General features: G+C 39.7%; 1 protein-coding gene across 1 annotated transcript in view; it reads right to left on the bottom strand.

Annotated features, from left to right (window-relative positions):
* Positions 1 to 24,050, bottom strand: part of UBL3 (ubiquitin like 3) — a 59,845-nt gene extending 35,795 nt beyond the window's left edge. Inside the window, exon 1 of the mRNA XM_055138392.1 lies at positions 23,910 to 24,050. Within this exon, the coding sequence (XP_054994367.1) occupies positions 23,910 to 23,936 (27 nt within the window). The 5' untranslated portion in view covers positions 23,937 to 24,050. The remainder of the gene's footprint in view (positions 1 to 23,909) is intronic.
* Between the last annotated feature and the right edge of the window lie 3,697 nt (positions 24,051 to 27,747).

Here is a 27,747-nt window from a genome sequence, read left to right as displayed (position 1 = left end):
CTGAAGTGCAGCTATGGTAGGCACATTATATGATTTTTAGTATGGTTATACCATTGTTATACTCTCCAATTCTATATAAACTTGCTTCTTTTCATAAAGCTTAAAATGTTTACAAAACCACCTAGGTGATGATCAATGCTATAATCCAAAAGAATTGTGTCAAACTATAAAGCTTTGGAACATAAGGGGAGAACCAGGCAGTAAAAGTAACTTGGATAAGAATGCCAAGTGAAATTGCTTTCTGGCAGTATATTTCCATAACATAAGTCCAGGACAAAAGAACGGTTATAGAGGTTTAAAAATAAATAAATAAAAGTCCCTTGTAAACGCAAGATTCAGCCCAGTCCAATAAACCAAGTAGGCTGTTAACAGTACTTTAGTAGTTTGAAAAAAAAAAAAAAACCCAAAACTAACATATCTATTCATGGAATTAGAACATAATTTTAAAAGCAGTTACACTGTCTGTAACCAATTCTGGATAATTACTATTTACTTATAATAATGAACTAAACTCCAAAAGCACTGCAAATTATGTAAATTTACTTTTATAAGTACTTTTCAAATATGTTTTTCTTTACACCAGAAAGGATACTTTTTTTTACAATGTTAAAAGCTTATTTAAAAAAATCCAAGACCATTATTACAACGAAAAACTCAAGGGCAATACTCCCTTCCCCCCAACTTCTGCCATAACCCTTCTGAAAATAATCTTAACAAAATGATTTTATGGGGTTTGGAAAATCCTAACAATGTCTCAACTTATGGTACCACAAAATATGGTGTTTTAACATCTTTTTTAGTTCTCTAATGACACTGTGAAAAAGAGACACCAGAGATTAGCAGAATCTCACTGAGAGGTGCTTAGACATTTTAAAGTGACAAAGAATGGTTCTAGATTTGGACCACTCCCAGATTTTTATTGTTCTAGAATTTACTTTACATTTATGATTCCTGTATTTGAAATGGAATTGGCTACTAAAAACAGTATATTCAATTTTTTCTTGTTATTTTCCCTTTTCTTTTGTTCTTTCCACTCAAAAGACTGAAAACAAAACTAAAATGAAAAGAAATCCCAATTTATCTCAATGTCTTGAGATAAATAACTTTGAACTATGGACATTGCTCAACTCAACATGTTAGTTTATGATCATAATAGAAATGGTAAACATATCATTTTGGCTTATTTGCTATCATTTGTTATTCGAAAGCTGTCTTTTTGTACTACTCATACCACAGGCATATACAACTAACTCTCATTTCTAACGTACATAATATTCAAGAATACAGTCTATTTTAGAGTTAGAGAGATAGATCAGCGCACTGAACACATCTTTGCATGTAGGAGGTCCAGGTTCAATCCCCCGCACTACATGGTTAAGAGCACCACTGGGAGTGACCCCAAGCAGAGAGGCAGGAATAATCCCAGAGCACTGTTGGATGTAGCATCAAACTCCAAAATGAATTGTGTGTATCATTAAAGAATTCCTGAGATATTACATTGTGAACAATAAATAGGCTCTAGAAACTGAGCAAGTTTGAATTCTGATTCCACCAGTAACTGGTACAATAAGGCACAAATACCTTTCTATTTACTCACCTATGAAACTGCTGGATAAGTTTTATTGAGTAAATACATGCCAAACCTTTACAAAAGTGCCCACCTGGGCACTCAACATACTAAGCTAAATTGTAATTACAGGGGCCAGAGAGACAGTACAGTGGGTAAAGCTCTTGACCTGTATGTAGCTGATATAGGTTCAATCCCCAACACTATTACATATGGTCCCCGGAGCCCCCCAGAAGTGACCCCTGAGCACCAAGCCAGAAATAAGCTCTGAGCACAGCTGGGTGTGCCCCTTCCCCCGCAAAAAAAAAACCCCACAAACACAAATTGTACTTATATATTGAAAACTCCCTGCCCCAAGCAGAGCCCAAGCAGCCGAAGACCTCCGGAACCCAGCCACAGCCATGCTCAAGGACCCTTTCCACACATTCGGACAAACCTCACATATGAAGAAACCGGCTGAGGAACCCAGGTGTGTGGGACCCAGGGCTGAGTCCAAGCCAGCTTGCATCAGGACTGGGCTTCCTCCGCCCAGATCCCTCATTTTCCAGTAGCTAGGTGGTCACACCCAGAAACTGCCCCTGGCGCCATGTAATCCCACCATCAGCCAACATCCAGAGACTATAAAACCAAACTAGTTATAGCCTAGTTCTTATAGCCTAGTTCTCCCTCTCGGAGAACCTGGCAACCTACTAAGAGTGTCCCATTCCTGCCCGCACGGGAGAGCCTGGCAAGCTCCCTGTGGCATATTCATATGCCAAATACAGTAACAATGATGGGTCTCATTCTCCTGACCCTGAAAGAGCCTCTAATGCGGTACCATTGGGAAGGAGGAGTAAAGAGAGACTCCTAAAATCTCAGGGCTAGGACGAATGGAGATGTTACTGGGCCCACTCAAGCAAACCAAGGATCAACGGGATGATAGTGATAGTAATATTGAAAACTACAAGTTACAAAGTGGCTTATTAACACAGTATCTTTTCAAAGATCCTTATTACGAAGACCTAAAATTTGAGCAATGTTATTGCACTAAATTTAGAGGAAACTAAGATGCCTTCCTGATGACTAAGCAAAGCTTATACACTATTAGGAGTAAACTATGTGCTTACTGTTCACAGCTGTACTATGTCAGTTCAGAGTAACATTGTTCTTGAGCAACCAAATTGCTCAGAAAGCTATTTTGCAAAGGTTTATTAGTTGATCTAACTCTATTATTGTTTTGCAGATAATGAATTTTACCTGGTATCTTAAGATTTCTTTCCAAAAAAACATTGTTGATAACTACTTTGGTTAAATCTGCTACCATTTTCTATAGTGTATCCTTTATTTGTGAATATACACCTATTGAATACTATTCCACAGATAGCATAGTTCAGTATGTGAATGAAAACCTTTGTGGGCAGGCTTTATGCTTCTTTAATGCAAAGTCACCAAAAAATACTGGCTAACTTTCTGTAAACTTTCTTTTGGTTTATGGTATTGTATTACTGTTTTAAAAAAATCCATAATCTAAATTATTTGATTGCACAGAATTCCCAAAACAGAATCATCAACAAATAGTGGTTCTCAAAGAATTTAGATAAAATTAAGGATTTTTTTATGAGCAGTTGTCACCTGATCACAGTGGGTCTTTTATAGCCCTTTGTTAAATGACTTCCATGAGAACATGTAGAAATCTGCTCTCATGCAGAACTACAGAAGAATAATGTTATTATTTTGGTATGATTAACAAAGACAATCACTATAATATGTTGCCTGCTAGAAGATACAAAATAGACAAAACAGGGGCTGGAGTGATAGCACAGCGGGTAGGGCGTTTGCCTTGCACGCGGCCGACCCGGGTTCGATTCCCAGCATCCCATATGGTCCCCTGAGCACCGCCAGGGGTGATTCCTGAGTGCAGAGCCAGGAGTAACCCCTGTGCATCTCTGGGTGTGACCCAAAAAGCAAAAAAAATAATAATAATCAAAATAGACAAAACAGCTTATAAACGTAAAAAGACAACAGATCCAAGCTAAAAACCTTTACATATATGTGTAGTTCTGGACAGTAAAAACAATGTGAGAGTTTGAAATCATAATTTAGTGATTTTTTTTTAGATCTTACAAGTAGACTAGGGAATAAGCTATAAAAATTTAAGTTTAAGATTCTTTTTGAAGAAAGTGTACTATAGATATATATAAATGTTACCCTCTAATAACCATATGTACATATATACTTATAAATCATGCATTTACAAAACTAGATACAGGATATATCAAAATACTAATTGCAGAAAAGGCTTTATTAAAGAGTGGGTGCTTCTAAAAGAATAGACTAAGCTTTCATTAAATTTGCAAATATAAAAAAACTGAAAGTCCTCCTTTTGATTCTACTGAATTGAAGTGTGAGCTTTTGGTTTTTAATAATTTAGTAATAACTGAATTTTAGCAATTTCAATAAATTACTGAATCAAAATTAGAAAAGTGTTTCTAGTCACTGGTGCCTCCCTCTATTAGTCATTACCAACTAGAAAGAAGGCTGAATTTTAAAAAGAAAATACTGTACAGATAGGATTTTAAGTAGATTTTACTCTTTGGGGATAAAAAAAAAAATCAAAGACTTAAAGATTTTCTTAGAAGTGAATATAAACCTACTTAAATATAAATTGTTAAATTTGATCTTTAGACCCCCTAAAATCATAACATTTCAAGATGAATCATTTCCGGTTGAATCAACACACAAAACATGTTTGAAAGGTACACACATCCAAAATCTAAAGTCTACTTCTTAAACATATGGGTTGCAAAAATTTTTGCAACAAAGATTTCTGAAAAGACAACTACAAAAAAAATAATTCAAAACCAAATACCAGATGAATCTGAGATGTTTCTAGAAGCATTCACCTGGGTTTCATTTCTCAGGAGAAAAAGGGGTACCTCATGGGAAAGGTTTAGGAAACCCTTGTCTAGAGAACAGAGAAATAATCATTAACAACATTTGTATCTATATAACAGAACTTCATAAATGGTATTACATGTTTGAAAGTGTTTTTACATAGTTACTGCTTTTCTAATAACAAAATTAGAATACACTAACCCAAAAAAAAGTTTTTAGATGCAAATACATAAAATAAACAATACAGAGAAGAAAGGGCAAAATAAGAAGATACGCCAGATAAACATTTTCCTTTAGAAAACACTGTACAAGTCTATTAAGAGATCATAGAAAGGGTAAACCCCATTCATTTGCTTTACTATGGAAGGTAAGTTTCATTTTACTGATTGCTAGGAGGCAATCACTAACCTACTGATACCACATGACTGGCTTTCCTTTTAATTAGAAATTGTATAGGAGTTATGCCCTGTGGAGCTAGGGGCAGTGGTGAAGGTGGGTGTCCCCTGGGTCTAGCCTTACTGGTGGTAAGGCTTACCTTTCTTTGTTTAATATTACACAGTAACAAAACAAGGTGACAAAATTAGGAAAGCTACTCTTTAGCTAAAAATAGTACTATATGAACACATACAGACATCACTGTATCACTGTATTATGTCATCCTTTGTTCATCGATTTGCTCAAGCGGATGCCAGTAACATCTCCATTCGTCACATGCTAGTGTAGCCCGATCGCATATTGGGGGCTCTTTCAGGATCAGGGGAATGAGGAATACAGACATAAAATGAAAAACTTGTTTTCGAATAATGTAGAAGTAGGTACTACTGCTCTTGTGCCTTTGCAGTATCTGATGTTCCTAGGTGGAGACATCTCCCATGTGATAATCTCTGGTGCCCTGTCCAGGTAATGATAACATTCGTTCTTCAGACCTGAGGCTTTGACAGTTTCACAATAGACTATTCTGTCTTCTGTTGATCTGGACCAGCCACTGGAACTACTCCAGGAAGAACTTCACTATGTATAGAGCCACTCTAATTGAGAAATAAGACTTTAGAAATGAATCATGTGATGGCATAAACTGAAAATAAAAATACTAGGAAGCTTACATCGGCACTCTGTACTATCTGCAACCTAAGAGTGAACCCACACTGCTTCCGAATAAAGATACTTCGGGGAAATGTTTTCCCAGTTTCTCTTGTTTGTTTTTTCTGGCTGCCTGTCCAAAGACCCAAAGTAGTAAAGTAGAGAATACCCTGAGAAATGAAAAAGCTATTTGCTTGCTTCCTGTGACAGCTGGGTGTCGGACAGCATCTCTGTGAGGAAAGCTGTCCTAATTTTCTATGGGGAATTGGGGGCAGGAGGATCTCCCAAGGGTCGCTCCTGGCAATTCTCAGCCCACCAGGCCCACAGGTCAAAGTGAGGGCCCTGCAAAGCTGGGGATTACCCAGGCAACTCCTGTGGTCTTGAGGGGTCTTTAGGGCTGCACCTGGCAACGCTCGAGGAACCACGTGATTCAAACTAATCTTATACATGCAAGGCATGCACCTTTCTCTTGCCAGAAGTACTATTTTTAGATAACACTGACTTTTCTGTGTATGGAAGGCTTAATAGAAAAAAATGTTTCCAGTAAACCCTGCTTCAAAGCATAAACTGAATGGTTATTAATGAACCAAAATTCTACTATCTAATGAGACATTCACTTATGCAAGATTAAAAAGAATCAATTTCATAGCAAAATAGAAGTACCATTAACGTTTGTCTGGATTATCTATGGTAACAGAGCTAAACATTTTGACAAACAGAAAGGGTTAAGAAAAGGCAACTGTGGACACAGAAATTGAAAAATTGTTAATGATTTTTTTAAAAAATTGTACATATTGAACCCTCCAATGCCAATATATAAGTAAACTGAGAATTTTAACAAAAACATTCTGTAGTTACAACACACTAAAATATTTCACACTGTCACTGTCATTGTCATCCCGTTGCTCATCGATTTGCTGGAGCAGGGAACAGTAATGTCTCCATTGTGAGACTTGTTACTGTTTTTGGCATATCAAATACGCCACGGTAGCTTGCCAGGCTCTCCCGTGCGGGCGAGATACTCTCAGTAGCTTGCCAGGTTCTCTGAGAGGGACGGAGGAATCGAACCCGGGTCAGCAGCATGCAAGGCAAACGCCCTACCCGCTGTGCTATTGCTCCAGCCACACAATGAGTTAAAAAAAAAAAAAAAAGAAGAAGAGTTAAGAGTCATACAACCTTCACCAAATTAAAAAAAAAACAACTGTTACTCCTCACCTTCTTCACCTCTCTATAATATTTGCTCTTGCCCACCACCATTCCTCCTTGGGTTTCTCTCTGAAAGGCTTTCAATGATAATCAAATTTTTTAATTTTCCTTTAACTCTGTTCCTTTGCTCACTTTTTAAAATTCCCTCCCTAAGTATATAGGGATTGTTCCTTCTCTCTTGGTGAATGAATATAATCTTATGTTCTTTTAAAAGTAGTATACCTACATTAATATATAAATATATTAATATATTAGCCCTCTTCATTCTAGATCAATAATATCACATTCTTTATAGGAATTAATAAAAGGTCAAAGACAACTAAAGATATGCTGATTTTAAAGAGAATTCTATAAACCTGATTATGTCTAGGTCATGTATATTAAAATCTGCGAAGCTGAAGAAAAGGCTACAGATAGTATACGTTATAAAACAGCAGCAAAAATAAATGCTAACACTGGGAAAACAGAAAAAGGAAAACTAAGAGATTAGTAATCTGACCATTTAAAATACAAACATACGTAGATATACACATTCGTGTGTGTGTGTGTGTGTGTGTGTATGTATCTCAGATTGTTTTTGTCCTGAGGTAAATATGCAAACTATACTTGTACAATCTCCAATAGTTATTTATATCTATTTAATTTAAATTAAATAAAAATGTATGTTCCTCAATCACGCTAATCATCATGCAAGTGCTCAACGTCATGCTAACTAGCAGCTACAGTACAGATAAAGAATATTTGAATCACTGCAGGAAGTTCCATATTGAACAAAGCTGGGCAAATCATTTGTTGAATTTTCTCTGAGTAATAAGCACTTTGCTAAGAGTAATGGGATACAGGAAGCTAAGTAAAGTATCTCTCTATCCTCAAAGAACAAAAAGTGTAGGAAACATAAAAACTTACAAGTGCAAGAGCAGAGGTAATAACACTTATGAGAGCCATAGATGTGGGCCAATGATCAAGAAGCCAAAATGCCAACGCAACCTAGTTTTTCAGTAAACCTGCCTTGTTCAATTGCTGTCATGATAATACAGCAAGTAATGCTGACACTCACCAACGTCCAGGAGTCTATGGGCGCAGATGCTGAGACCTAAAAGGGGTTTAATATAGCTCTGACCCTCTGGACTTTGTGCTTTATGCTGCTGACAAACCTTGAAGAAAAAGGTCACCCTGTCAATTTTCCCCTATGGGTTGGCTCTGTCTTAATGGTCAGTTTTGGTATAGAACTATACAACCAAGTATGTTGTTATACATAAGCTGACAAAGCACATGACAGCTAAGATGGAAGTAGTGAAAGGTCTCAGATGCAAATAGAGCACAGAGAAGTGTTCTTCGCTACAAAAAAACAATGGCTAAGGCAGAAAGTGAGCAGCATGCATGTTAATAATAAGGAGTAGGGGGGCTCAATAGGCTGAGAGCATTTCTTGCATGCAGGAGGCCTGAGTGTTCAGCATTGCATGGTCTCCCAAACAACACCGCAGGAGAAGCCTCTGAGCATCAAACCAGCTGGAGCAGGCTATGGGCACCACCAGGTGCTGCCCAACACTAAGGGAAAAGAAAAAGGGAGAGTAGTGGTGAAGCAGATGGTTTATGATAAATCCAACCTAAGGTACATACAAGGGGGCAGCTGTGGGAGATGCAACTGAATTGCAGCCTAACTATGGAGAGAGAAACTTAATGCCACCACCCAAGGAGTTGAATGAACTAATGGTCTATCACATTGGCCTGCAAGAGACACAGCCATTATTAGATCAAAGAATCAGATGACGAGATCTGTATTTTCAAAAGATAAAACCTGTGGAAAGTGCAAAGGCAAAAGAGTAGGTAAGTACATAAATGGAGAATGAAGACCTGGTTGATGGTAGTATGCTTTTTTTGTTCTGTTCTGTTTTTTGTTTTTGCTTTTTGGGTCACACCCGTTGATGCACAGGGGTTACTCCTGGCTCTGCACTCAGGAATTATTCCTGATGGTGCTCAGGGGACCATATGGGATGCTGGGACTCAAACCCAGGTTGGCCGCGTGCAAGGCAAACGCCCTACCCGCTATACTATCGCTCCAGCCCTGATAGTATTATGTTTTTTAAGGCTCCTCTCCTTAAAAAAAGGAAACTGAGGGTCAGGGAGATAGCTCACAGAGGAGTGCAGGAAAGGGACCCAAGTTCAATACCCAGTATCCCATGATCTCTCTTGCTTCACCAAAAGCAGCCCCTAGCAATGTTGGCAAGGTTCCCTCAAAACAAACAAAATCAATTAAAAAATAAAATATACAAGGACCAGGAAGATAGCTCAGAGGTCAGAGGTGCAGAAATGCACAAGGACATATAAGTCTGATCTGTGGCACCACAGGGACCCCAAAGCACCCCGAGGTGTGGATATGGTGTTCTAGGGCACTGCTGGGAAACATTAAAATTTAAAAGAAGGACTGGCAGTAAAAGCAGTGAATAATACTGAAAAGAAATCAAGAACTCATGAGGCAATATTCCCTCTGCCTAGAATATGATTCCCTAGGGTATCTGAATGGTCTGTTCCCCTTTTACTTCATTCAAATCTTTGCATAAATGTCAACACCTTAGAGATCTTTTCCCTGCTTATACTAGTTAAAGTTGAATAATACAGGTATACTCTTTTCCCTGCCCACCCCCTTTCTGCCTTAATTTTCTTTCTAGTACTTAGCAACACCTAATGTGATATACATTTTACTTATGCATTCTATCTAATGTCTTTCTGCTACTTAAATGTAACCTTCATCAGGGGAGGAATTTGTCAAGTTTTACTGTATACTATATACCAGTCTAGAAAATTCCTAGCTTGTGGGATGTACTCAACAAATGCACTTTAAATAATTGAACTTAAAAATGCAAAGAGGGCTGGAGAGATAGTGCAGAGGTTAAGGTGCTTGGGTCATATGCGGTCAACCGCAGTTCAATCCCAAGCACTGCATGTTGTTACCCAAATGCCACCAGAAGTGAGCCCTGAGCATAGAGATAAAAGTATGGTCTGAGGGACCCTCTGCGCCTAAAGACTTTGATTCCAAAGATGTAACACATTCGGGCATCCAGCGCAGCATCCGATAGCAATGCACTGGGACACCAAACTGGGCTACAACTCTGTGCTGCCGGGGGTGGATTTTTTTTTCCTCCCCACCCTGTCTTCCTGCACGGAAAGCGGGGGGCTGGCGGCACCCATGTGGCAGGCGCCATCTTCTGTGACTCCAAACCCACAGGTATTCGGATTTTACTTTTGGGGCTCCCAGGAACTCAGGGGTAGGGGGCGTAACCGGCACGCCCTCGGCCCAGATAAATCCGGAGCCGCTGAGCGCGAATCGGACCCTCTGCGCCTAAAGACTTTGAACTCAGAGACTTCTTACAGCAATGCACTGGGACTGTGAGCTGAGCTATATAATTTCTGGCAGAATTTTCCCTGGACTTTATACAGAAATCCAAAACCGCGCGGACACTGCTGCGTCCGCGTGACTTAACATTTATAATTGTCAGCAGTGTGAAACGGTTCCATTTGAACAGGTCTGACTTGGGGGGGAAACTCCAAATAATAACAGTAAGTTTTTGTTGAAATATTGAAGGTTTTTAATGTAGCAGCCACCTCTGGACTGTGAACTAAGCAAAAGCCCCACGCTGGCCGACGCGGCGTGGAGTACACCATACTATGAGGCGCAGGAAGGGGGATGAGGGGGAAAAAGAAAAAGAGAGAGAGAGAGAGAGAGAGAGAGAGAGAGAGAGAGAGAGAGAGAGAGAGAGAGAAAGAGAGAGAGAGAGAGAGAGTTATGTCAACTATAGTGAGTTTTGTGTTGAATTATGGAATGTAATCAAGGTAAAGAAAAAATGAAGTGAAATTCATTAGTTATACAGTAGGGGGTAGGGGGTGGGGGCGGAGGGTATACTGGGGTTTCTGGTGGTGGAATATGGGCACTGGTGAAGGGATGGGTGTTTGAATATTGTATAACTGACGTATAAACCTGAGAACTTTTAACTTTCCACATGGTGATTTAATAAAAATTAAAAAAAAAAAAATAAAGTATGGTCTGAGCACCACTATGTCTGGCCTCGAACCAAAAATAAATAAATAAAAGCAAAGAAGCAGGAGTCAGAATGATGACTCAAAGCACTAGAGCACAAGTCTAACATGCAGAAGTGCTGGGTTTGAGACCCAATTCCTTATGGTGTCCCAAGCACTGTGCTGGAAGTAGCCCACAGCACCATAGGTTGTGATCCTCCACACACTGAAATTCAGAGATAAAAAGGATAGTATTATTACATGTAGCCTAATAAGTACTGATATAAAATTATCTCTGGACCGGAACGATAGCACTGCAGATAGGGCATTTGCCTTGCATGTGGCTGACCTAGGTTCATTCCTCCATCCCTCTCAGAGAGCCATGGCAAGCTACCGAGAGTATCCCTTCCGCACGGCAGAGCCTGGCAAACTACCCATGGCATATTCGATATGCCAAAAACATTGACAAGTCTCACAATGGAGACATTACTGGTGTCCGCTCAAGCAAATTGATGAACAACGGGGCAACAGTGCTACCGCGCTACAGTGCTATATTTATAGTCATAATAATGAGAATCTGTAGCTCAAAAAAATCGCTTAAAATATTTGATGACCACATCACAATTTCACAACTTCAAATATTTAAGTCCAGTTAACACTTTCTCAACTCCATTATAGATTGCTAATCTCATTTCTGACATTTTGACTATTAATAAATGTTAAGCAAAGGCACAAAACTAACAGTGAAATATCAGAGTATCAATATAATCACAATTAATTAGCTTTATGGTTCAGGATCATGAAAATAACTCAGAAGCCTGGGTTTGTTTTCCAACACTGATTGCATTGTCCCCAGAGCAGTTTAGAATGGTCTGAGCACCAAGAGGTGTGGCCTCAAAACCAAACCAAAAAGGATATAAGGTGCAAGATTGATATAATGTAAGAAGGATGAAGGATGACCAAAATATTAGGAGAGTAAAAAAAACTCTCGGAATACAAGAAAGTCCACCCTGGCTGGCTAAGCTTCAGGAAACCCCTCGCCCACCTCACCGATAAAACAGCTTCTTTGTAGGCTTGTTCTGTTTGTTTATTTTTCAGGGTCAAGTCTGGTACAAGTAATAAGCTTGGTATAGTGTCTATAAAATCATTTGCTTCCTTAATCCATACATATTTACAAAGAACATGCCATACTATTCAAAGCATACTAGATACTGGCTAGAAGAGCAAATGAACAGTATTTTCCAATCCTCAAATAATATATGGCCTACTGGGGAACTAAATGAAATGAAAGTGAGACAAGAGCTACAGTGGAACCCCTGAAACACAAACGATGAGAGGGAAGTAGCTGTTGGATGTGATCCAAAGAATGATCTAAGGACACAAGAGTCAAGAAGATGGTACCTATGTCAAAGGGTAGAGGAAAGACATTGCTAAGTGTTTCTTAGCTTCAGGAAAGAGTTCGAGGCATGTTTGCAAAACTCAATGGAACCCAGTTTAACTGAAGAGTAAATTAAATGAGATAACATTACAGAGATAGGCAGGAGCCAGATCATGCAGAACTCAGAAGGTAAAGATTTGTAATTTTATCCTACGGAAACTTATTCCTCAACAGAAAGCTACGGAAGTGTCTTTTTTTTTTTCCTCTTTGGGTAACACCCAGCGATGCTCAGGGGTTCATATGGGATGCTGGAAATCAAACCCGGGGTGGCCATGTGCAAGGCAAACACCCTACCCGCTGTGCTATCACTCTAGCCCCTTAAGTTTTGTTTTTCAAAGAGAAAATAATCCAATTTATATCTCATCAAGACCACTCAAGCTATTTTTTGAAAATCTATTACCACAAAAAGTGAATGGAAGTACAATTAGTTAAGACTAATGCGGTGGTTCAGAAGAGATGGTGCTTACAACAGGGTAGTAGAATAGAAACTTTGAAAAGGAGATGCGATTCAGATATATTTTGAAACAGATTAGATTTGGGTGATCAGGGAAAAGAAGAATTCACAATGACTTCTAGATGTTCTCCGTTAAGCAACTGCTAGGCTGATGGTACTATGGCAAGTAACAAAGTTAAGAACTAAATTAATTTTAGTTATATTTAGCCACTGTTAGGAGAAAGGATTGGCTCTCCCAAAGCACAAAACAGGAGGGGGTGAAGGGTGGAAGGGAGAAAGACAAAAGAAAGGACATTTAGGTGAAACTATGAAGGAACAACAATATCAGACCAAATTTCACACAGAAAACTATAAAAGTGAAATTAAACTTATAAGAACAACAGTTATTTGAAAGCACTGAGAGAGCAACTAAAAAAGAAAGTCATTAGGTGTGAAGAGCCCATAGAAACAGAAATAACACTGAAATTTCTATTTTCCAATTTGTGGGTATTTGCCAATTAGAAGGACACTGTAGAAAGGCCAAGCAGAAAGTTTTATCTTCTCACTGGTCAGAGAAGATCAAAATTGTAGTAAATCACTTCAACCAAGGCAGTAGGAAGTAAGGTTTCAGACAAAAAGAAATCTCAAAAAGCCAAACTAATATTCTGCTCTATTTTCCTTTGTCCTCCAAAAATAAATGGAATCATAAACAACATGGACTGAAATGGACTGAATCTGGTAAAAATAATGCTATAATCAAGTTTTTAAAAAAGATTGGCAGAATCTTCATCAGCCTCACAAATCTGTCTAGAAAAAAACAGCTTGATAAGTAAATACTCCAAACTTTGAACTTAGAAAAGGACTATGGGCTAGAAGTGTAGTTATCTGGATTTCCTGATTGCCCTGATTCAGCCTCATGGCATATCACTCACTGGTGAATTAATGTGATCAATGTTCTTCTGCCTGCCAGAGAACATTGTCTCTCTGGATAAAAATCACAACATTCAAATTCTCCAAGTTTTCACCAGAATGTTAATAAAATATCACAAGCCATTTAGAAGGAAAGATCAAACAACCCAAAACCAGACAACAAAATAGGCCCACGGGTGAGCCACGTCATGAGCCAGGACATTGGAACCATAATTAATATACTCAAGGAAACAGATGAAAACATCATGACAACTTCAGACTATGTACATCTTAGAACTGAAAACACAAAAACCAAAGCAACAATTAGGTTATACCTGATACTGTATAGAGAAGATATAAGTGAGCCTGAAGGTAGATCAGTAAAGAATTTCCAAATTGATATGGTGGGGAGGGGAGCTAGGGGGAGAAGAGAAACTCTGAAATGACTTAACATACAGTTATGTAACTACAGACCCAGAAAGACAGGAGAGAAGTGGATAGAAACAATATTTAAAATGCCAGTTCCATAGCCTCCATGCAGAATAATTACAATTAAAGCCACCACATAAAAACACAAAAGTAAAATCGCTGAAGAGCAAAAACAAAGAAAATAGTCTTAAAAAAAAAAAAACAACTAACAGAAAATACATTCACTTCAAAGGAGCAACAGTAAGAACAAAAGCTGACTCACAGAAACAATGGGAGCCAGGATTCTAAAAGAACTCTAAAGTGTTAAAGATCCCTTTATAAAAAGGTCAAATAAATACATTTTCAGGTAAACAAAAACAAAGCATTCAATTCTTGAAGACTGCACTGAAAGTAAAATAATAACAGTTCCTTAGGTAAAAAGAAAAATTACTCAAGACAAATGCAGTAAAACAGGAACAAATGACTTCCAGAAGAAAAGGTAAATGTGAAGGCAAACTAAAATGAAAAACAGTTATTTTAATAACATTAATTCTACTACAACTGTGATTACTATCATCTCAACAACAAAGATGTATTCGGGTTTTAAATAAAAGAAGCAGGGATGTTAAGGGCAGCCCCATAACAAGCAGGAAGTAGTCTCTGAACAAAACTAGGTGTGGTCCAAACACTACCAAAAAAAGTCAAAGAGAAAGAGGTAAATAGGACTAAAGTATTATACAACCTTTTCAGTTGCCTGCAAGTGGCAAAGGTAGTAACTCATGACAGATTCAAATAACTCAGATAATTCAAAGGGTATAATATAATCTTTAGAGCCCTCAACAAAAAAGATAATAAAAAGAATTTAAAACTAACACTGAAAAAGAAAATCTGGAATAAAAATTGTTTGATTAATAAAAAGGAAAAAAGAAACAGGAAGAAGTTATAAAGGATTTAAGATCCAAGTAGAAAAAAAAGCAAAGCAGTGAATTCAAACCCTATTAAATACAGCAGAAAGTGCATTAATTGAAAAACACAGATGATCAAATTCAATGCAAGAACAAAATAACTATTTAATGCTTTAAAAGATTCAGGGCCAGAAAGATAACACGGAGAATTATTTCAGCCTTGCATGTGGCCAAACTGGTTCAATCCCCTGTACTGCTCATTCCCTGAAGACTACCAGGAGTGATCACAGAGCACGAAACAGGAATGTGAGCCCAGTAAGATATGTCATCTTAAGTATGAGGACAAAAGTTAGGTCTAGGAAAAAAGGATGGGAAAGAAGCCAAAGCAAACCATCACAATCCAAAAAAGTATGTAGCTGTTAAAACACAAAATATTACTAGCGATAAAGATAATAAAAGCATTAATCTAACAAAAAGATACATCATGAATTTATTTTCACTCAATAACTTGTCCTCTAAATACATAAGGCAAAATTTAAGATATATAAAACAATAATAGCTTTACATTCAGAAAATTGTTTAGAGGAAAATATTCTATTATGTAATACTTTTAGGATTCAAAGACCCAACAAGTTTAAAGAAAACTCCTTTTAATGTTAGAATTAAAATACATTGGGAGCCAGGAGATAGTAGAGCAGGTAATGTGCTTGCTTTGCAAATTGCTGACCTGAGTTGATCCTGGTCAAACACATATATATATATGGTCCCCAAGCCCTGCCAGGAGTGGTCCCTGAACACAGAACCAAGAGTAAGCCCTGAGCATCACCAAATATAGCTCCAAAAAGAAATTTCTTTTTTAAAAAAGGCAATCCACTTTCATTAAAATCATTGCAACCCAGAGGTTACACAGTGTTTTGCAAATATATATAGAACAGGTGTTATCTTTACCAAGCTCGTTAAAACCAATCAGCAGTGACTAGATTAAGTAGGTGCAAAAGAAATCTGCAGAAAATGTGCCTGAGGGATTAGTAATGTCTGCTTAGGTATTTGGGGGTAGGAGGGCTCAGTGTGTTTATCACTATAGCCATCAGATCTAACTTCCTCTCCCAGCTCTACTTTTTACCAACTACAGGGCTGGAGCGATAGCGCAGCAGGTAGGCGTTTGCCTGTTATAGCCTTGCACGCGGCAGACCCGGGTTCGATTCCTCCGCCCCTCTCCGAGAGCACAGCAAGCTACCGAGTATCTTGCCTGCACGGCAGAGCCTGGCAAGCTACCCGTGGCGTATTCGCTATGCCAAAAATACTAACAAGTCTCACAATGGAGACATTACTGGTGCCTGCTCAAGCAAATCGATAAGCAATGGGATGACAGTGATACAGGACCTCAAACACATTCCAAAGCTCTTCAGAATTTACAATGTGAGAAAATGAAAATCAGTTTTGAGTTTCACTCTAAAATGTCTTTTAAATATATAGATAGAACCAGTAAGTTAACAAAGCTTCTCCCAAGGCACATACTTCATAAAAAATGACTTCGTCCCTTTTTTTTAAGGACATCTTTCCTATAGCTCACTTCTCCAGGCCCCTTCATTTTTCCTGCTTCCTAAACAGAAACTGTTAACACCCAATACTGATCCCTTCACTAGATTAGACCCCCTTTCCCTAGCCTCTCATTACAATCCTTCAGCACAGCCGGCTCCCTCTTACTGGGAACCCAATGATTGTTTAGGTATGTGCTTGTTGCAGCAACTCCATAAACAGCTCCAGTTTCACTCCAGATGCACCCCAGGGATCTGTACCTGGTGGGCAGTATCAGTTTCTTTGTCCAGAGACTCACTATCCCAGGTCACAAGAAGAATGAAGTAAATCATGTAAAATTCCACATATCTGCCTGGTAATAATACCAAGCACACACACACACAAAACAGCTTCTAAATTCGTTTTAAGAGGCTGGAGTGATAGCACAGCGGGTAGGGCATTTGCCTTGCACGCAGCCGACCCGGGTTTGATTCTGATATGGTCCCCCCGAGCACCACCAGGAGTAATTCTTGAGTGCAAAGCCAGGAGTAATGCCTGAGCATCGCTGGGTGTGACCCAAAAAGAAAAAAAAAAGTCCTCTTCCCTTCCCTTTGTTGCTCTGTGTGTGGGGGAGGGGCACATACATAGCTAAGGTGCTCACACTAGACAGTGAGACTCCCCAAGGTTTGCATGCGTCACTGTAAGCCTGTACTCAGGGTCTACACTCCAGCTCACTGGAATCACACACTGCAGTTGTCATATGCACACACATGCTCGCCATCCTGCCACAGGGCCCACAGGCTGCTTGGTTGCTGTCTTTGCACATTTGGCTGTGAGGCTGACCTACGTGTTCACAAAATGTTCACAGGTTATCCCAGATCATATTCCGTGCACTCAGGCAGTGCCAGGGACCACACCTATGACCACTCAGGCAGGTGCTTTGACCACAGAGCTCGAGCATCCCTTCCCACCATAAATGTAACTTTTTAATCTTTTAAATATACTACCTAGCTCTTCATTATCCAGAATCTTCATGCCCCTCTATAATACTAATAAGTGGCAGAAAATAAGTGCCTCAAGTCAACAGAGCTCTAAGCAACCAGAATAAAAGAGAATATTTGGGCACCATTTGTCTGTCCTAATAATATTTGGAAACCTACTTTCCATACCCATAGCAAATTAGTCAGAATCCTAAAGAGTATGCTATGGACTAACCACCAGGGGAAAAAAAAAATGACAGGAAAAAAACCATGTATCTCAAACGCAAGAATTTAAACTAATAAGGCTCAGAAATCTGAAATTATCTTGTCCAGTGACTAATGGCTGCCCAATTTTTTCTACTAGCAGTAAAATTTTTAACTGACAGTCCAATCATAAAGTACCTGTGCACATACCTGCAATTTATGTGTATTTGTTATATATTTTAATACTATAAAACTGCTAAAAAGAGAAATTAATTTAAAGAATTATTCTTGCTATTGTCATAACTATCAACTATTTGCAATAGTTTTTATCTGATAACCACCCAAAATATAATTAGCATACACGTATTCAATGAAAGCACTATTACTGAATATGCCTTTTGATGCTAAAATTCTTGGCTTTAAATCTGTGAAGTTCATTACATTTTAATCTTGGCTTTAAGTGCAGTCATAACTGAAAACCTAGCACACAAGATGCATTTTAAATCCATCATGTAGGAAAGGATGTCACTCACTGGTTTGCTAAAGCATTCTCATTCGATCATGAAATATAAAAAGAAAAAGCCTTTTATTAAAAGTTATTTGATGTAGACGTTACTAAATGTTTCCTAATGAATTAAATTTTTCAGACTCAGTAAAATGTTGCTTTTTAAAATTAGAGACATAAAGTTCAGTGAAATTCTCCATATGGAAATTTTTCAATAGAAATAGGCCTAAACATGTTTTCAGAGTGTTTTTCCCATAACATTAGTTTCTTCTAAAAAAGTAGATACTTTCCCATTTATTGTTTAGAGGGTTAATTTTGTCCTTAAGAGAAAACTTGTATTTGTTGTCTCAAAATATGGGAGCTTCTTGTCATCATAGAAAAGATTAGCATCTAGAATTCTTAATTTTCATAAAATAATGTGTCATTTAGCTTATAGTTCTACAACTCTTTTCATAGCTCCCCATCTCTATACAAAGTCTTACAAAGTATTTTAAAAATATAATCATATTATTACATTGTAACAGACAAGGACTGGAGCGCCAGCACATCAGGTAGGGCATTTGCCCTGCACGCGGCCAACCCTGGTTCAATTCCTCCATCCTTCTAGGAGAGCCCAACAAGCTACCAAGAGTATCCCACCCACACGGTAGAACCTGGTAAGCTACCCGTGGTGTATTCGATATGCCAAAAACAGTAACAACAAGTCTCACAATGAGACGTTACTGGTGCCCGCTTGAGCAAATCGATGAACAACAGGGCGACACTGCTACAATGCTATAACAGACAAACTGCAAAAAAAACAGACATATCTAGTACTGCTGTGTGTCTCTACCTTTCAGACACGGCTTTTCTCATAAAAATACACTCACCAGCTGAATGTAAACCTAAAAGACCCTCAGAATCAACCTATACAGTACTATAAAAATGCGGGTCTTCCCTCCTTTTGGGGGCACAAATATACCAACAGAGCTTGGGAACTGGGGAGATAGCTTCAGGTGGTAGAGAACATGGGTAGCATGCATAAAAACCCAAGTTCAATCACTGGCATGGCCAAAAAATATAAAGAATGCACAAATAGAAGTTCTAATAATTTTGTTCCCTTATCTCAACTGACTTGTGTCATCTAATTTCATTTTGTAAATTATTGATCCTATATAGGATATATACAATCCTATATACAATCATAGATTCTAAGGGTATTTATACTGGTAGTATAGGGAATTACGCTACATTACCATCAATGATCAATGACCAATGATGATTAATAATCATTAAACTGAATCAATATTCAATCAATATCCCCAATATAATTTAAATCATGTGTACTATACTTACATAAACAGAACAGCCATCTAAAATTGTTCATTCCATATACAGCCTTCCAGAATTCAGAAAAGGTTACCAATTCGAGAAAACACTTATTACCCAGGGTTTCCAGCTAACATGAATTCTATGGTTACTTTCAATTATTTTTGCCCCAGAATGAGAGGAACTCCTAAAGAGTTTTACTATAAGAAGTATATATGAGTGCAGGGTTTCTGGGCCAGTGGGAGGGCATCTCAATTCTGTGGCAGCCCCCAAATTCAATCTCTAACATAGAGATTGAATCTCCTAAAATACATTCACTGTTCCGGAGTATGAAAGCTAGTAGCAAATCCACTCACTTAACATAAATTCTAGCCTTATTTTTCATATTCAAGACAGTAATAAAAACAGATATCAGAAACTTCCTACTTAACACAGCATAAGGACAGTACGTGACAATATTTTAATCTTCCCCTAAGCAACAGAATGAAGCTTCCTGAGTCAAGACAATCACCTAAGCTTTTTTATGTCTAATCTCTTTTAGAAACTATGCTTGATATAATAAATATGACGCACACTCATATTTGACATTGTATAAGTATGTCAAATACACTGACAGAAAATGAGTCACAGGAAGGAAAGATCATTATAGGCTAGGGCTATAGTGAACAAAATCCTATTTTTACAGAAGAGGGACATGATTCTAACTTAGAATTCAGAGTGAGAAAGAAAGGGTATTCAAAGCTGAGGAAGAATCATTTATCACTTGTCTTAATAAAAATACCTAACTCAAAACAACAGAAGACACACTTCAGTAAAATAATTTAGAGAAACATTCCATCCAAAATATGGCATTTATCAAGCTGTTTGTTAAGTCACATCTTTATATATGTAAATAGTACTAACCTACCCTTTAGCTTCATAAAACCTCAATGTGAGACCTGAATAACAGCCTTAGCAAGAGAAAGAAAAAGAAGTTTTATATGAGACAACTGGGGGCACTAGATCTCAAAACGCTTTTTTTTCCCTTTCAAAATTAATTTTTCTTGTCTATGGACTTTGTGCTTGACTGAAATGTCCTGTGTAAGTTTCACTCTACATTATCTGTGATCTTTATTTTAATTTAGAAAAATGATAAAAGTTCACTTTTAATGAAAATTCGTTTCAGCAGTTTCCTGTCCACCAGAGGGCTCCATATTTCTTCCACAAATGGAAGAGATAGAACCTTACAATAAAAGTATTTATCAACCACTGAAAAAACTCAAATGATCTCATTCAATCCTAATACTAAAAACTGTAATATCTGTTACTCCTACATTAATAGTTAAAAAAAAAAAGGTATTTCTTTAACTGCTTGATAATCTAATTTGAAACACCGAAACTGCTATATTATTCTCAAACTACCAAGATTTCTTGAATTTTCAATTTTATGATATCATAATGTAAAACTTGACTCCAAAACTTGAAGTAGTAGCTAAATGTTACATGTAATACTTATATAAATATAATAATTTACTTCTTGATGACTTTCCCCATTCAGAAAATAAAATGACCTCCTTAACTGCTCAGCCTTAGGCCTTAATACAAACAGAAATAAACATTTTCTGAGCATCCTTACCCATTAACATATGATATGGCTGAGAGAATAACAATGAGTTTACTTAAATACAATGTGTTAAGGTGACAGTCTTTTCAGATATTTTCATTTTTCACAAATAAGAGAGCACTTGATTGCTAGTAAATTATAATCTAAACTCAAATTACTTAGCAAAAAAAAAGCAACTGTTTTGTGTATGTACAGTTTTTAAAATTTCCAAGTCATGTCTACATAACCTGAATTGGAAAAGTATTGCTTCTTTAAGAATAAAATAAATTTGTTCCCTAGAGGTTCCACTCCCTGTTCATTCTGAATCAGAAATACTCTTCCAGGTAAGCACAAAAATTAAATGTTTAAAAACAAAATGTGAGTTATATTTACACAAAGCAAAACAAAAAGCAAAAATACCTACTTTAAAAAGTGAATCACAATCACAACTACTAGACATTACCAAAAGCATTGATTGATTTAGTAATTACTGTAGCTGAAAAGTAAATTATCTCTATTAAAAATATGACAGAAATTATAATTTCAAAGCCCTACCTTATCTCCAAACAGGATTTTCCTATATGACTGACAAAAACCATAAGCATGTGAAAAAACTTAACATGTGCTTCTAAGTAGCACATACTGTCAACATCTTGAAACTTGAAAATTTCACTCCACCTAGCAAAAATATATATTCATACTTCTTCCAAAACTGTATGTATCCTGACCAATTTACCATTAGGCTGCAAGGGAAAAGCTGACCTGTAGAAAGAGGTAGTGGAAGATTGAGGTTTTTCAAAATTTAAAGAGTGGTAAAACTGTTCCCACTTTAAGTCATAAATGAAAATGTAAATGGTCAATTACTGACAAAAAATTTACATATATGAAGGAGTTATCGACAACCTCTAACTAATATTTACTACATTATATTTCAAAGAGTTGGGATTTCTAAGTGCTAATCAATAAGGCACTTCTTAAACAAGAATGCAATGTAAGTAACAGCAAATGAAGGTTGTTTAAGGCTTTTTCTACTCAAAGGGGAAAAAACACCTCATGATTTACATCAAGTTGAACAGTTAGAAAGTGAGACATAAAAATACTCAGAATAATCTAATCTAAACTGTACCTTTGACACACTCTGAAAAAGCATCATCAGGCATTATATGTTTATTACATAATACTGCTTTGCCCTTGCATATCACCTTTAATCAAGGATCTCAAAGCACCAAGAATCATCAAGGCCTTAAAGTACAGTCTGCAGCAAAAACAGTTGTATTTTATCATTGAGGCTGTTAATAAAGCCTTGCAACTGCTCCCAGTTCTCTGATCTGAACATTAGCTTCCAAGCCTTCTCTCTCTGGCTTGGAAACAATATTCCCCAAATCATTTCTATATGTTACCAATACTAAGCACATTCCAGTTTTTCTTTATCCATGTGGCCTAAAGAAAGTAGCAGCACTGTTTATTTAACGACACAAACCTCATTCACTGTAACTTTTGTGACAGAATAAACAAGACGTAGGGTAAACATATCTTGCAGTGTGCATGATGAGATAAAATGGAGGCTTTAGAGAGCAAATCTTTGCTGGAGGTGATGAGCCCACAAAGGAGGGAAATAGCATTTTCCAGCTCCCAAAGAATCTCTCCAGGCACCTTTCAGAGCAGTGTAGAGGAAAATGTGTCTAGCCATCCATAAGTAGCAGGAGACCGTTCTCCTGGGCACATCAGGAAGGAAAACTGAAAGGACAAAGTAGGAGTTTTGAGGCAAGAAGGAGAATGTAAGGTGGACCTGCACTATAGGAGAGAAAACCTTGAGGGGTTCCTTGGCATTTAAATAGCAAATGCAATGAGAACTCAAACCGGAGTCAAACCTCTTTAAACCAAGGTCCAAATTCAGAGCCATTTAAATTTTATTTTTAAAAAGTCTCTACCTGAGGTCTGCGTTCACAGAAACATGACATTTTAAAGTGTAATCATTAAAGTTCAATTTTGTTTCTCCCTCGACTACAAAAGACACTCAAATGCTAAGGTAAGTGAGCATGACAACATTTTAACTTCGGTATTTTTTCGTAAATACAATTATGCATCTCCCTGTGAGTTGCAATCTCTAGGACTGTAAAGTGTCCTTGTTCACTCACCCAACCCACCACCCAGCACTGCAAGTTTGTGATTGTTAACAGATTCACAATCTTTAACAAACAAAAATAGGAACGTCAACAAACAAGTCTGCATTTTGTCTCAAGGGCTCAACACGCAAGGATCAAGACTCAAAAAATGTGTTTTATGAGTTTTGAAAAACCCAATGATGTAACAGTGCTAAACAGCTGGGGGGGGGGGGGAAGTCCTGGTCTGTCTGTCTGTCTATCTATCTCATCTTAAGATTTCTTTGGCCATAACTTGTTCATCCAGACTTCTGAAAAAGCTCGCAGCAAATTCTGGAAGCCCTGACAGGGTAGACTACGTTCCTCGTCTGGTGAATACCAAGTTTGTGTCTAATTGCATGAATGATGTCAGTGCCGGCGAGCAAGGTCCCCGCTTTCCGGTCTCCCCCGGTGCCTGTCGCGGACGCCGTCCTCAGCTCTGCCCACCGGCACCCACGTTGCCCAGAGCTTTCAGGGACAAGTGTTCAACGAGGGAGAGATTTCTCTCGGCTGCAGGCTCGCGTGCTCGCCGCTTTCTGCACGGTCTCCAAACGCTCCCAAGAGCACAGAGCAGAGAGCAGCAGAGCCCTAGTTCAAGCCGCACTTTCTAAAAGGAGGGACCCACACCTCCAACTTCTGCAAACCGCCCAGCTCCGAGCCTTTTCCCACGGTGCCGCAGCAAGCCTTTACCCCCACCCCCACCCCCGCCACATCAGCCGCAAAATAATAATAATAATAATAATAATAATAATAAAAACAAAAAGCCGCATCCTTTCTGATGAGATACCACTGGAAACCACAATGCAATCAGAAGGCCAACACTTAGCCGTCACTTACCATATCCGCCGGGACATTACTGGACATCTTGTCGTTTGATATTACACCCAAATGTTTACGTGGAGAAAAAAAAAAAAGAAAAAAGATGAAAAAAGATGGAACCAAAAAGGAGAAGTCTTTAAGCCACAGAAATCAACCGTAACGATCTTGATTGCGTCTGTGCCTTTCCACAAAAGAAGTTGTCCGGGAGCGGGGGCGCCGGCCGGGGCGGAGAGGAGCGATGCCCGCGCGGCGAGTGTGGCCGGGGCCGGAGGGAAGTCCCGGGGCGGCGGCAGCAGCAGCAGCCCCCGTCGTCGTCGTCGCCGTCGTCGTCAGCAGCAGCAGCAGCAGCAGCCCCAGGACCGGCCGCGCCAGGTGGACCGAGCCGAGTGACACACGGACATGGAGTGGGGTGGGAGGGGGTTAAATCCGCCTTCCTCCTTCGCCAGTGATTCACGCTTGCTCCCGAGTCAAGTCCTCCGCAAGCAGGAAGAAAATGCCCCGCCGCGCCTGTACATAGATAACTATGTGGCGACACATGGACGCGTGAGCGCCGAGTGGCGGCGACTCGGCTACCGCCGGGGGCCGGCGAGACCCGCGCTCAAGGGCATGGAACGAGTCGGGCGGCGAAGCGAGAGGCCGCGGCGGAGACGCCCCCCGCCCCCGGGCCCCGCCACTCGGCCCGTCGGGGGCTCAGGCCGCGGGCGCCAGCGGGCGGCGGCGGCGGCTCTCGGGGCGCATCGTCTCGGGCTCCGCGGCGCTGCTCTCTCGCCTCCGCCTCTTCCCGGCCTCGCGGGCTCCCCGCGACTCCGACTTCGCGGGGTCCCCGGAAGAAGCCGGGGTCCTCCCCCTCCGGGTTTCGTCTCCGAGCGGCGTCTCCCCTCGTCCTCCGGCACTTTTCAGTCCCTCAGGCCGCAGCCGCCTCCTGTCATCGCCCCTCAAGCCAACATGGCGGCGGCGCGGCGGCGGCGGCGGCGACTGCCCGAGCGCGAGTCGGGGACACGGGAGAACAGCACCCCCCGCACCCCCACCACCTCCACCACCCGGAGCCACCGCCCTCCCCCTCCGCGGACACCCAGTGCGTCACCGCGGAGACCACCCTGGAGCATGTTGGGAAGTGTAGTCCACGCGGGGGCGGGGGCGGGCCGCCTTGGGCGCGTGCCCGTCCGTCACGGAAGTCACGCCCCCCTGCCCCCGGCAACCGTTGCTAGGGAAGGAAGCTTGCTTTCTCCCAGCAGGCGCCCTAGGAGTACGGTGATACCTGCTACCCGGAGCGCAGTGTGATCCTGGGAAGTCGTTTGCGAAAAAGCGTTCTGCACAGAGAAATTCCCTCGTGCACACTGGACACGCGGAGTTAAAATATGATTTCCCTCCGAGCAGAAGCATTCATTTTCATGACAGCACGCGCTCCACATCCTGAATTCTCAAAGCATTTTATTTAGTGATTTCAGCTTGGTCTCCTCAACATCGCGTTTGGAAGATCAGAAGCAATCATTGATTTCCAATAAGGTCGTAGAAGTTCAACAGGAACAAGGATCTCATTAAGGAGGGGGCGGAGGCGGCAGAGGGGAAATGTTTGAACATGTGTTTCTGGAAGACCCAGAGCCATAAAGCTACAATCTAGTTAATCGAAATGACCAAAAGCTGTCTGAGATACCATTGTGCGTCATGCCAAATCTATATCAGGAAATAGCTACTCGACGAGGAGTCATGATACTATCAGACTAGTCCCTCCATATCAAACTCAAATTTAAATTGGAAACCTACACATCTGCACTGATTAGCAGATATAAAATAATGACATTGCAGAGCTTCCTGGACTTCCCAGAAATATATCCTAATAAGCTCTCCATACATCAAAATTGCTTGTCAAAAATGCTAACAGAGATCTATGGCTCACTGCTACTGCTTAGCCTACTGCTGTTTCTATTGAATTTTGACTCACACAAAGTCAAAAAAAGCCACGCTATCATAAATTGGGAACTATCTGTACTGAGATGAGAGCTTCAGTGGAGAATATGTCTGCCCCAGATTTATGAACGAAAAGCCAAACCCATAAATCCAAATTGCTCTCCATATCTCTCTCATTGCTTTAGTTGAGTATTTTAGGATGGTCAGTCTCAATTTGACAGCTGTATAAAGTGTCAGAGCTACCTCTCCAACCTACAGCTCTATGACCTCATCTGTAAAACAGTCTTGTCACCCTCCAGGGGTAAAATAGGGGCCCTCTCTGAGGATGAGTTCATGCATGAGAAATAAATCACTTTGTAAACAGTAATGCATCACTCGATGTGAAATGTTACTTCTCATTCATCCGCAAACAAATGTGGCAGGCATTCTACTCGGCATGGGGAGTGTAAAAATGAATAATCTGAGCACTGTCCTCAGGGAATTCATTGTCGGGAAACCTGTCATCAAGCACAGCAATCTCTGCAGTCAGGTTTGTCTCATCAGAATGAAAACTCACAGGACATTTAGAATACCTGCCTCTTGAGTAGCCTGGTTGGGGAATTTCCAACTACTACATCATTGTGTGATGAGTTAGGGTGGTAAGCAGAGAGGAGACTAGGCCAAATTCTCCAAGAAGACAAAGAATTGAAAGAAATAGAAATCCAAGTCTCATTGTGATTAAACTTTTACTTTTTTTTTAATTGAGTCACCATGTGGAAAGTTACAAAGTTTTCAGGTTTAAGTCTCAGTTATACAATGCTCGAACATCCATCCCTTCACCAGTGCACATATTCCATCACCAAGAATCACAGTATAGCTCCACCCCGTCCCCCACATCCCTAGCCCCCCCCACAACCCTAGCCCCCCCCACAACCCTAGCCCCCCCCACCTGTGTAACTGATAAATTTCGCTTTACTTTCACTTTGATTAAAACTTTTACATTTTGTCTAGATATTTCTTGAGTTGACTACATGGCTTTTCTGGCCTTCTGGTATTCAGTTGCTCATTCTTCATAATTCTCTAGGTCATGAGAACTGTTGAAAAGGCTTTGATTGAGTTCATAAGGAATCTTGAAATCAATTTTGAAGACACTCCATAATTAGTCTCTAAGCCCAAATTTTATCTAATGACTGGCCTGACCAAGGCTCTGCTGGGTCTAAATGCTACTAGAAGTAGAAAGACAAAAACCAGAAGACAGTAGAACTAGCACAAGCATCAACTTACTCTTCCTACTGATTTCCAATAGTTGCACAGTCTGGGGTGTAATTCCCACTCCAGTTCCAGACCCTGACAGGCTGACTCATCACAATTGCTGCCCAATACCCCTGCCACCATGACAAAAGATGACCTCTTCAAAAGCTCAAGTCATCTGAAACGGTGTTTCTAGTCATTCCTCTAAGAGGGGCTGAGACATGATTTGTGATAAAACTCTTCATAATTTCCCTAACAGACATGAGACATAGGGTACTCCATCAGACATGGATAAAATTTTTCTACACTCTATTTTCTGCTTCCAACTCAGACAGGTCTGATGGGAAGTTAGAGAAAAGGGCCCTTTGGACATAGTGAGGAAGAGAAACAGCTTGATGGTGGGAATCTGTCTCCAGAATTTATTTGAAGGAAGTGAGTGATGCAGCATTTCTCTGCTAGGAAAGTAATTTCATAGGAAATCACAAAAGTTGACCCAGTTGTGAATTAGCTGTGTAATTCTGTCCAAGACACTTTGCCTGGCTGAGACTCCTTTTTTTATCTGATAAGGTTGGACTAAATCTCTAAGGTTCACTCTAAGAATCTGTGAGTGCTGAGTTCCATAAGAACAGCTTATGAGGAACCAAAGGGATCACTCTTTTCGAATGGGTGATTTTTGTCATTATGGTATGTTCGTCGCCCGTGTCGCGATTTCCCTTCG

Source organism: Sorex araneus, chromosome 1, assembly GCF_027595985.1.
Source record: "Sorex araneus isolate mSorAra2 chromosome 1, mSorAra2.pri, whole genome shotgun sequence".
Taxonomy (NCBI): domain Eukaryota; kingdom Metazoa; phylum Chordata; class Mammalia; order Eulipotyphla; family Soricidae; genus Sorex; species Sorex araneus.
The sequence above is the reverse complement of the archived record's forward strand: the minus strand, read 5'-3'. Positions and strand labels throughout refer to the sequence as shown.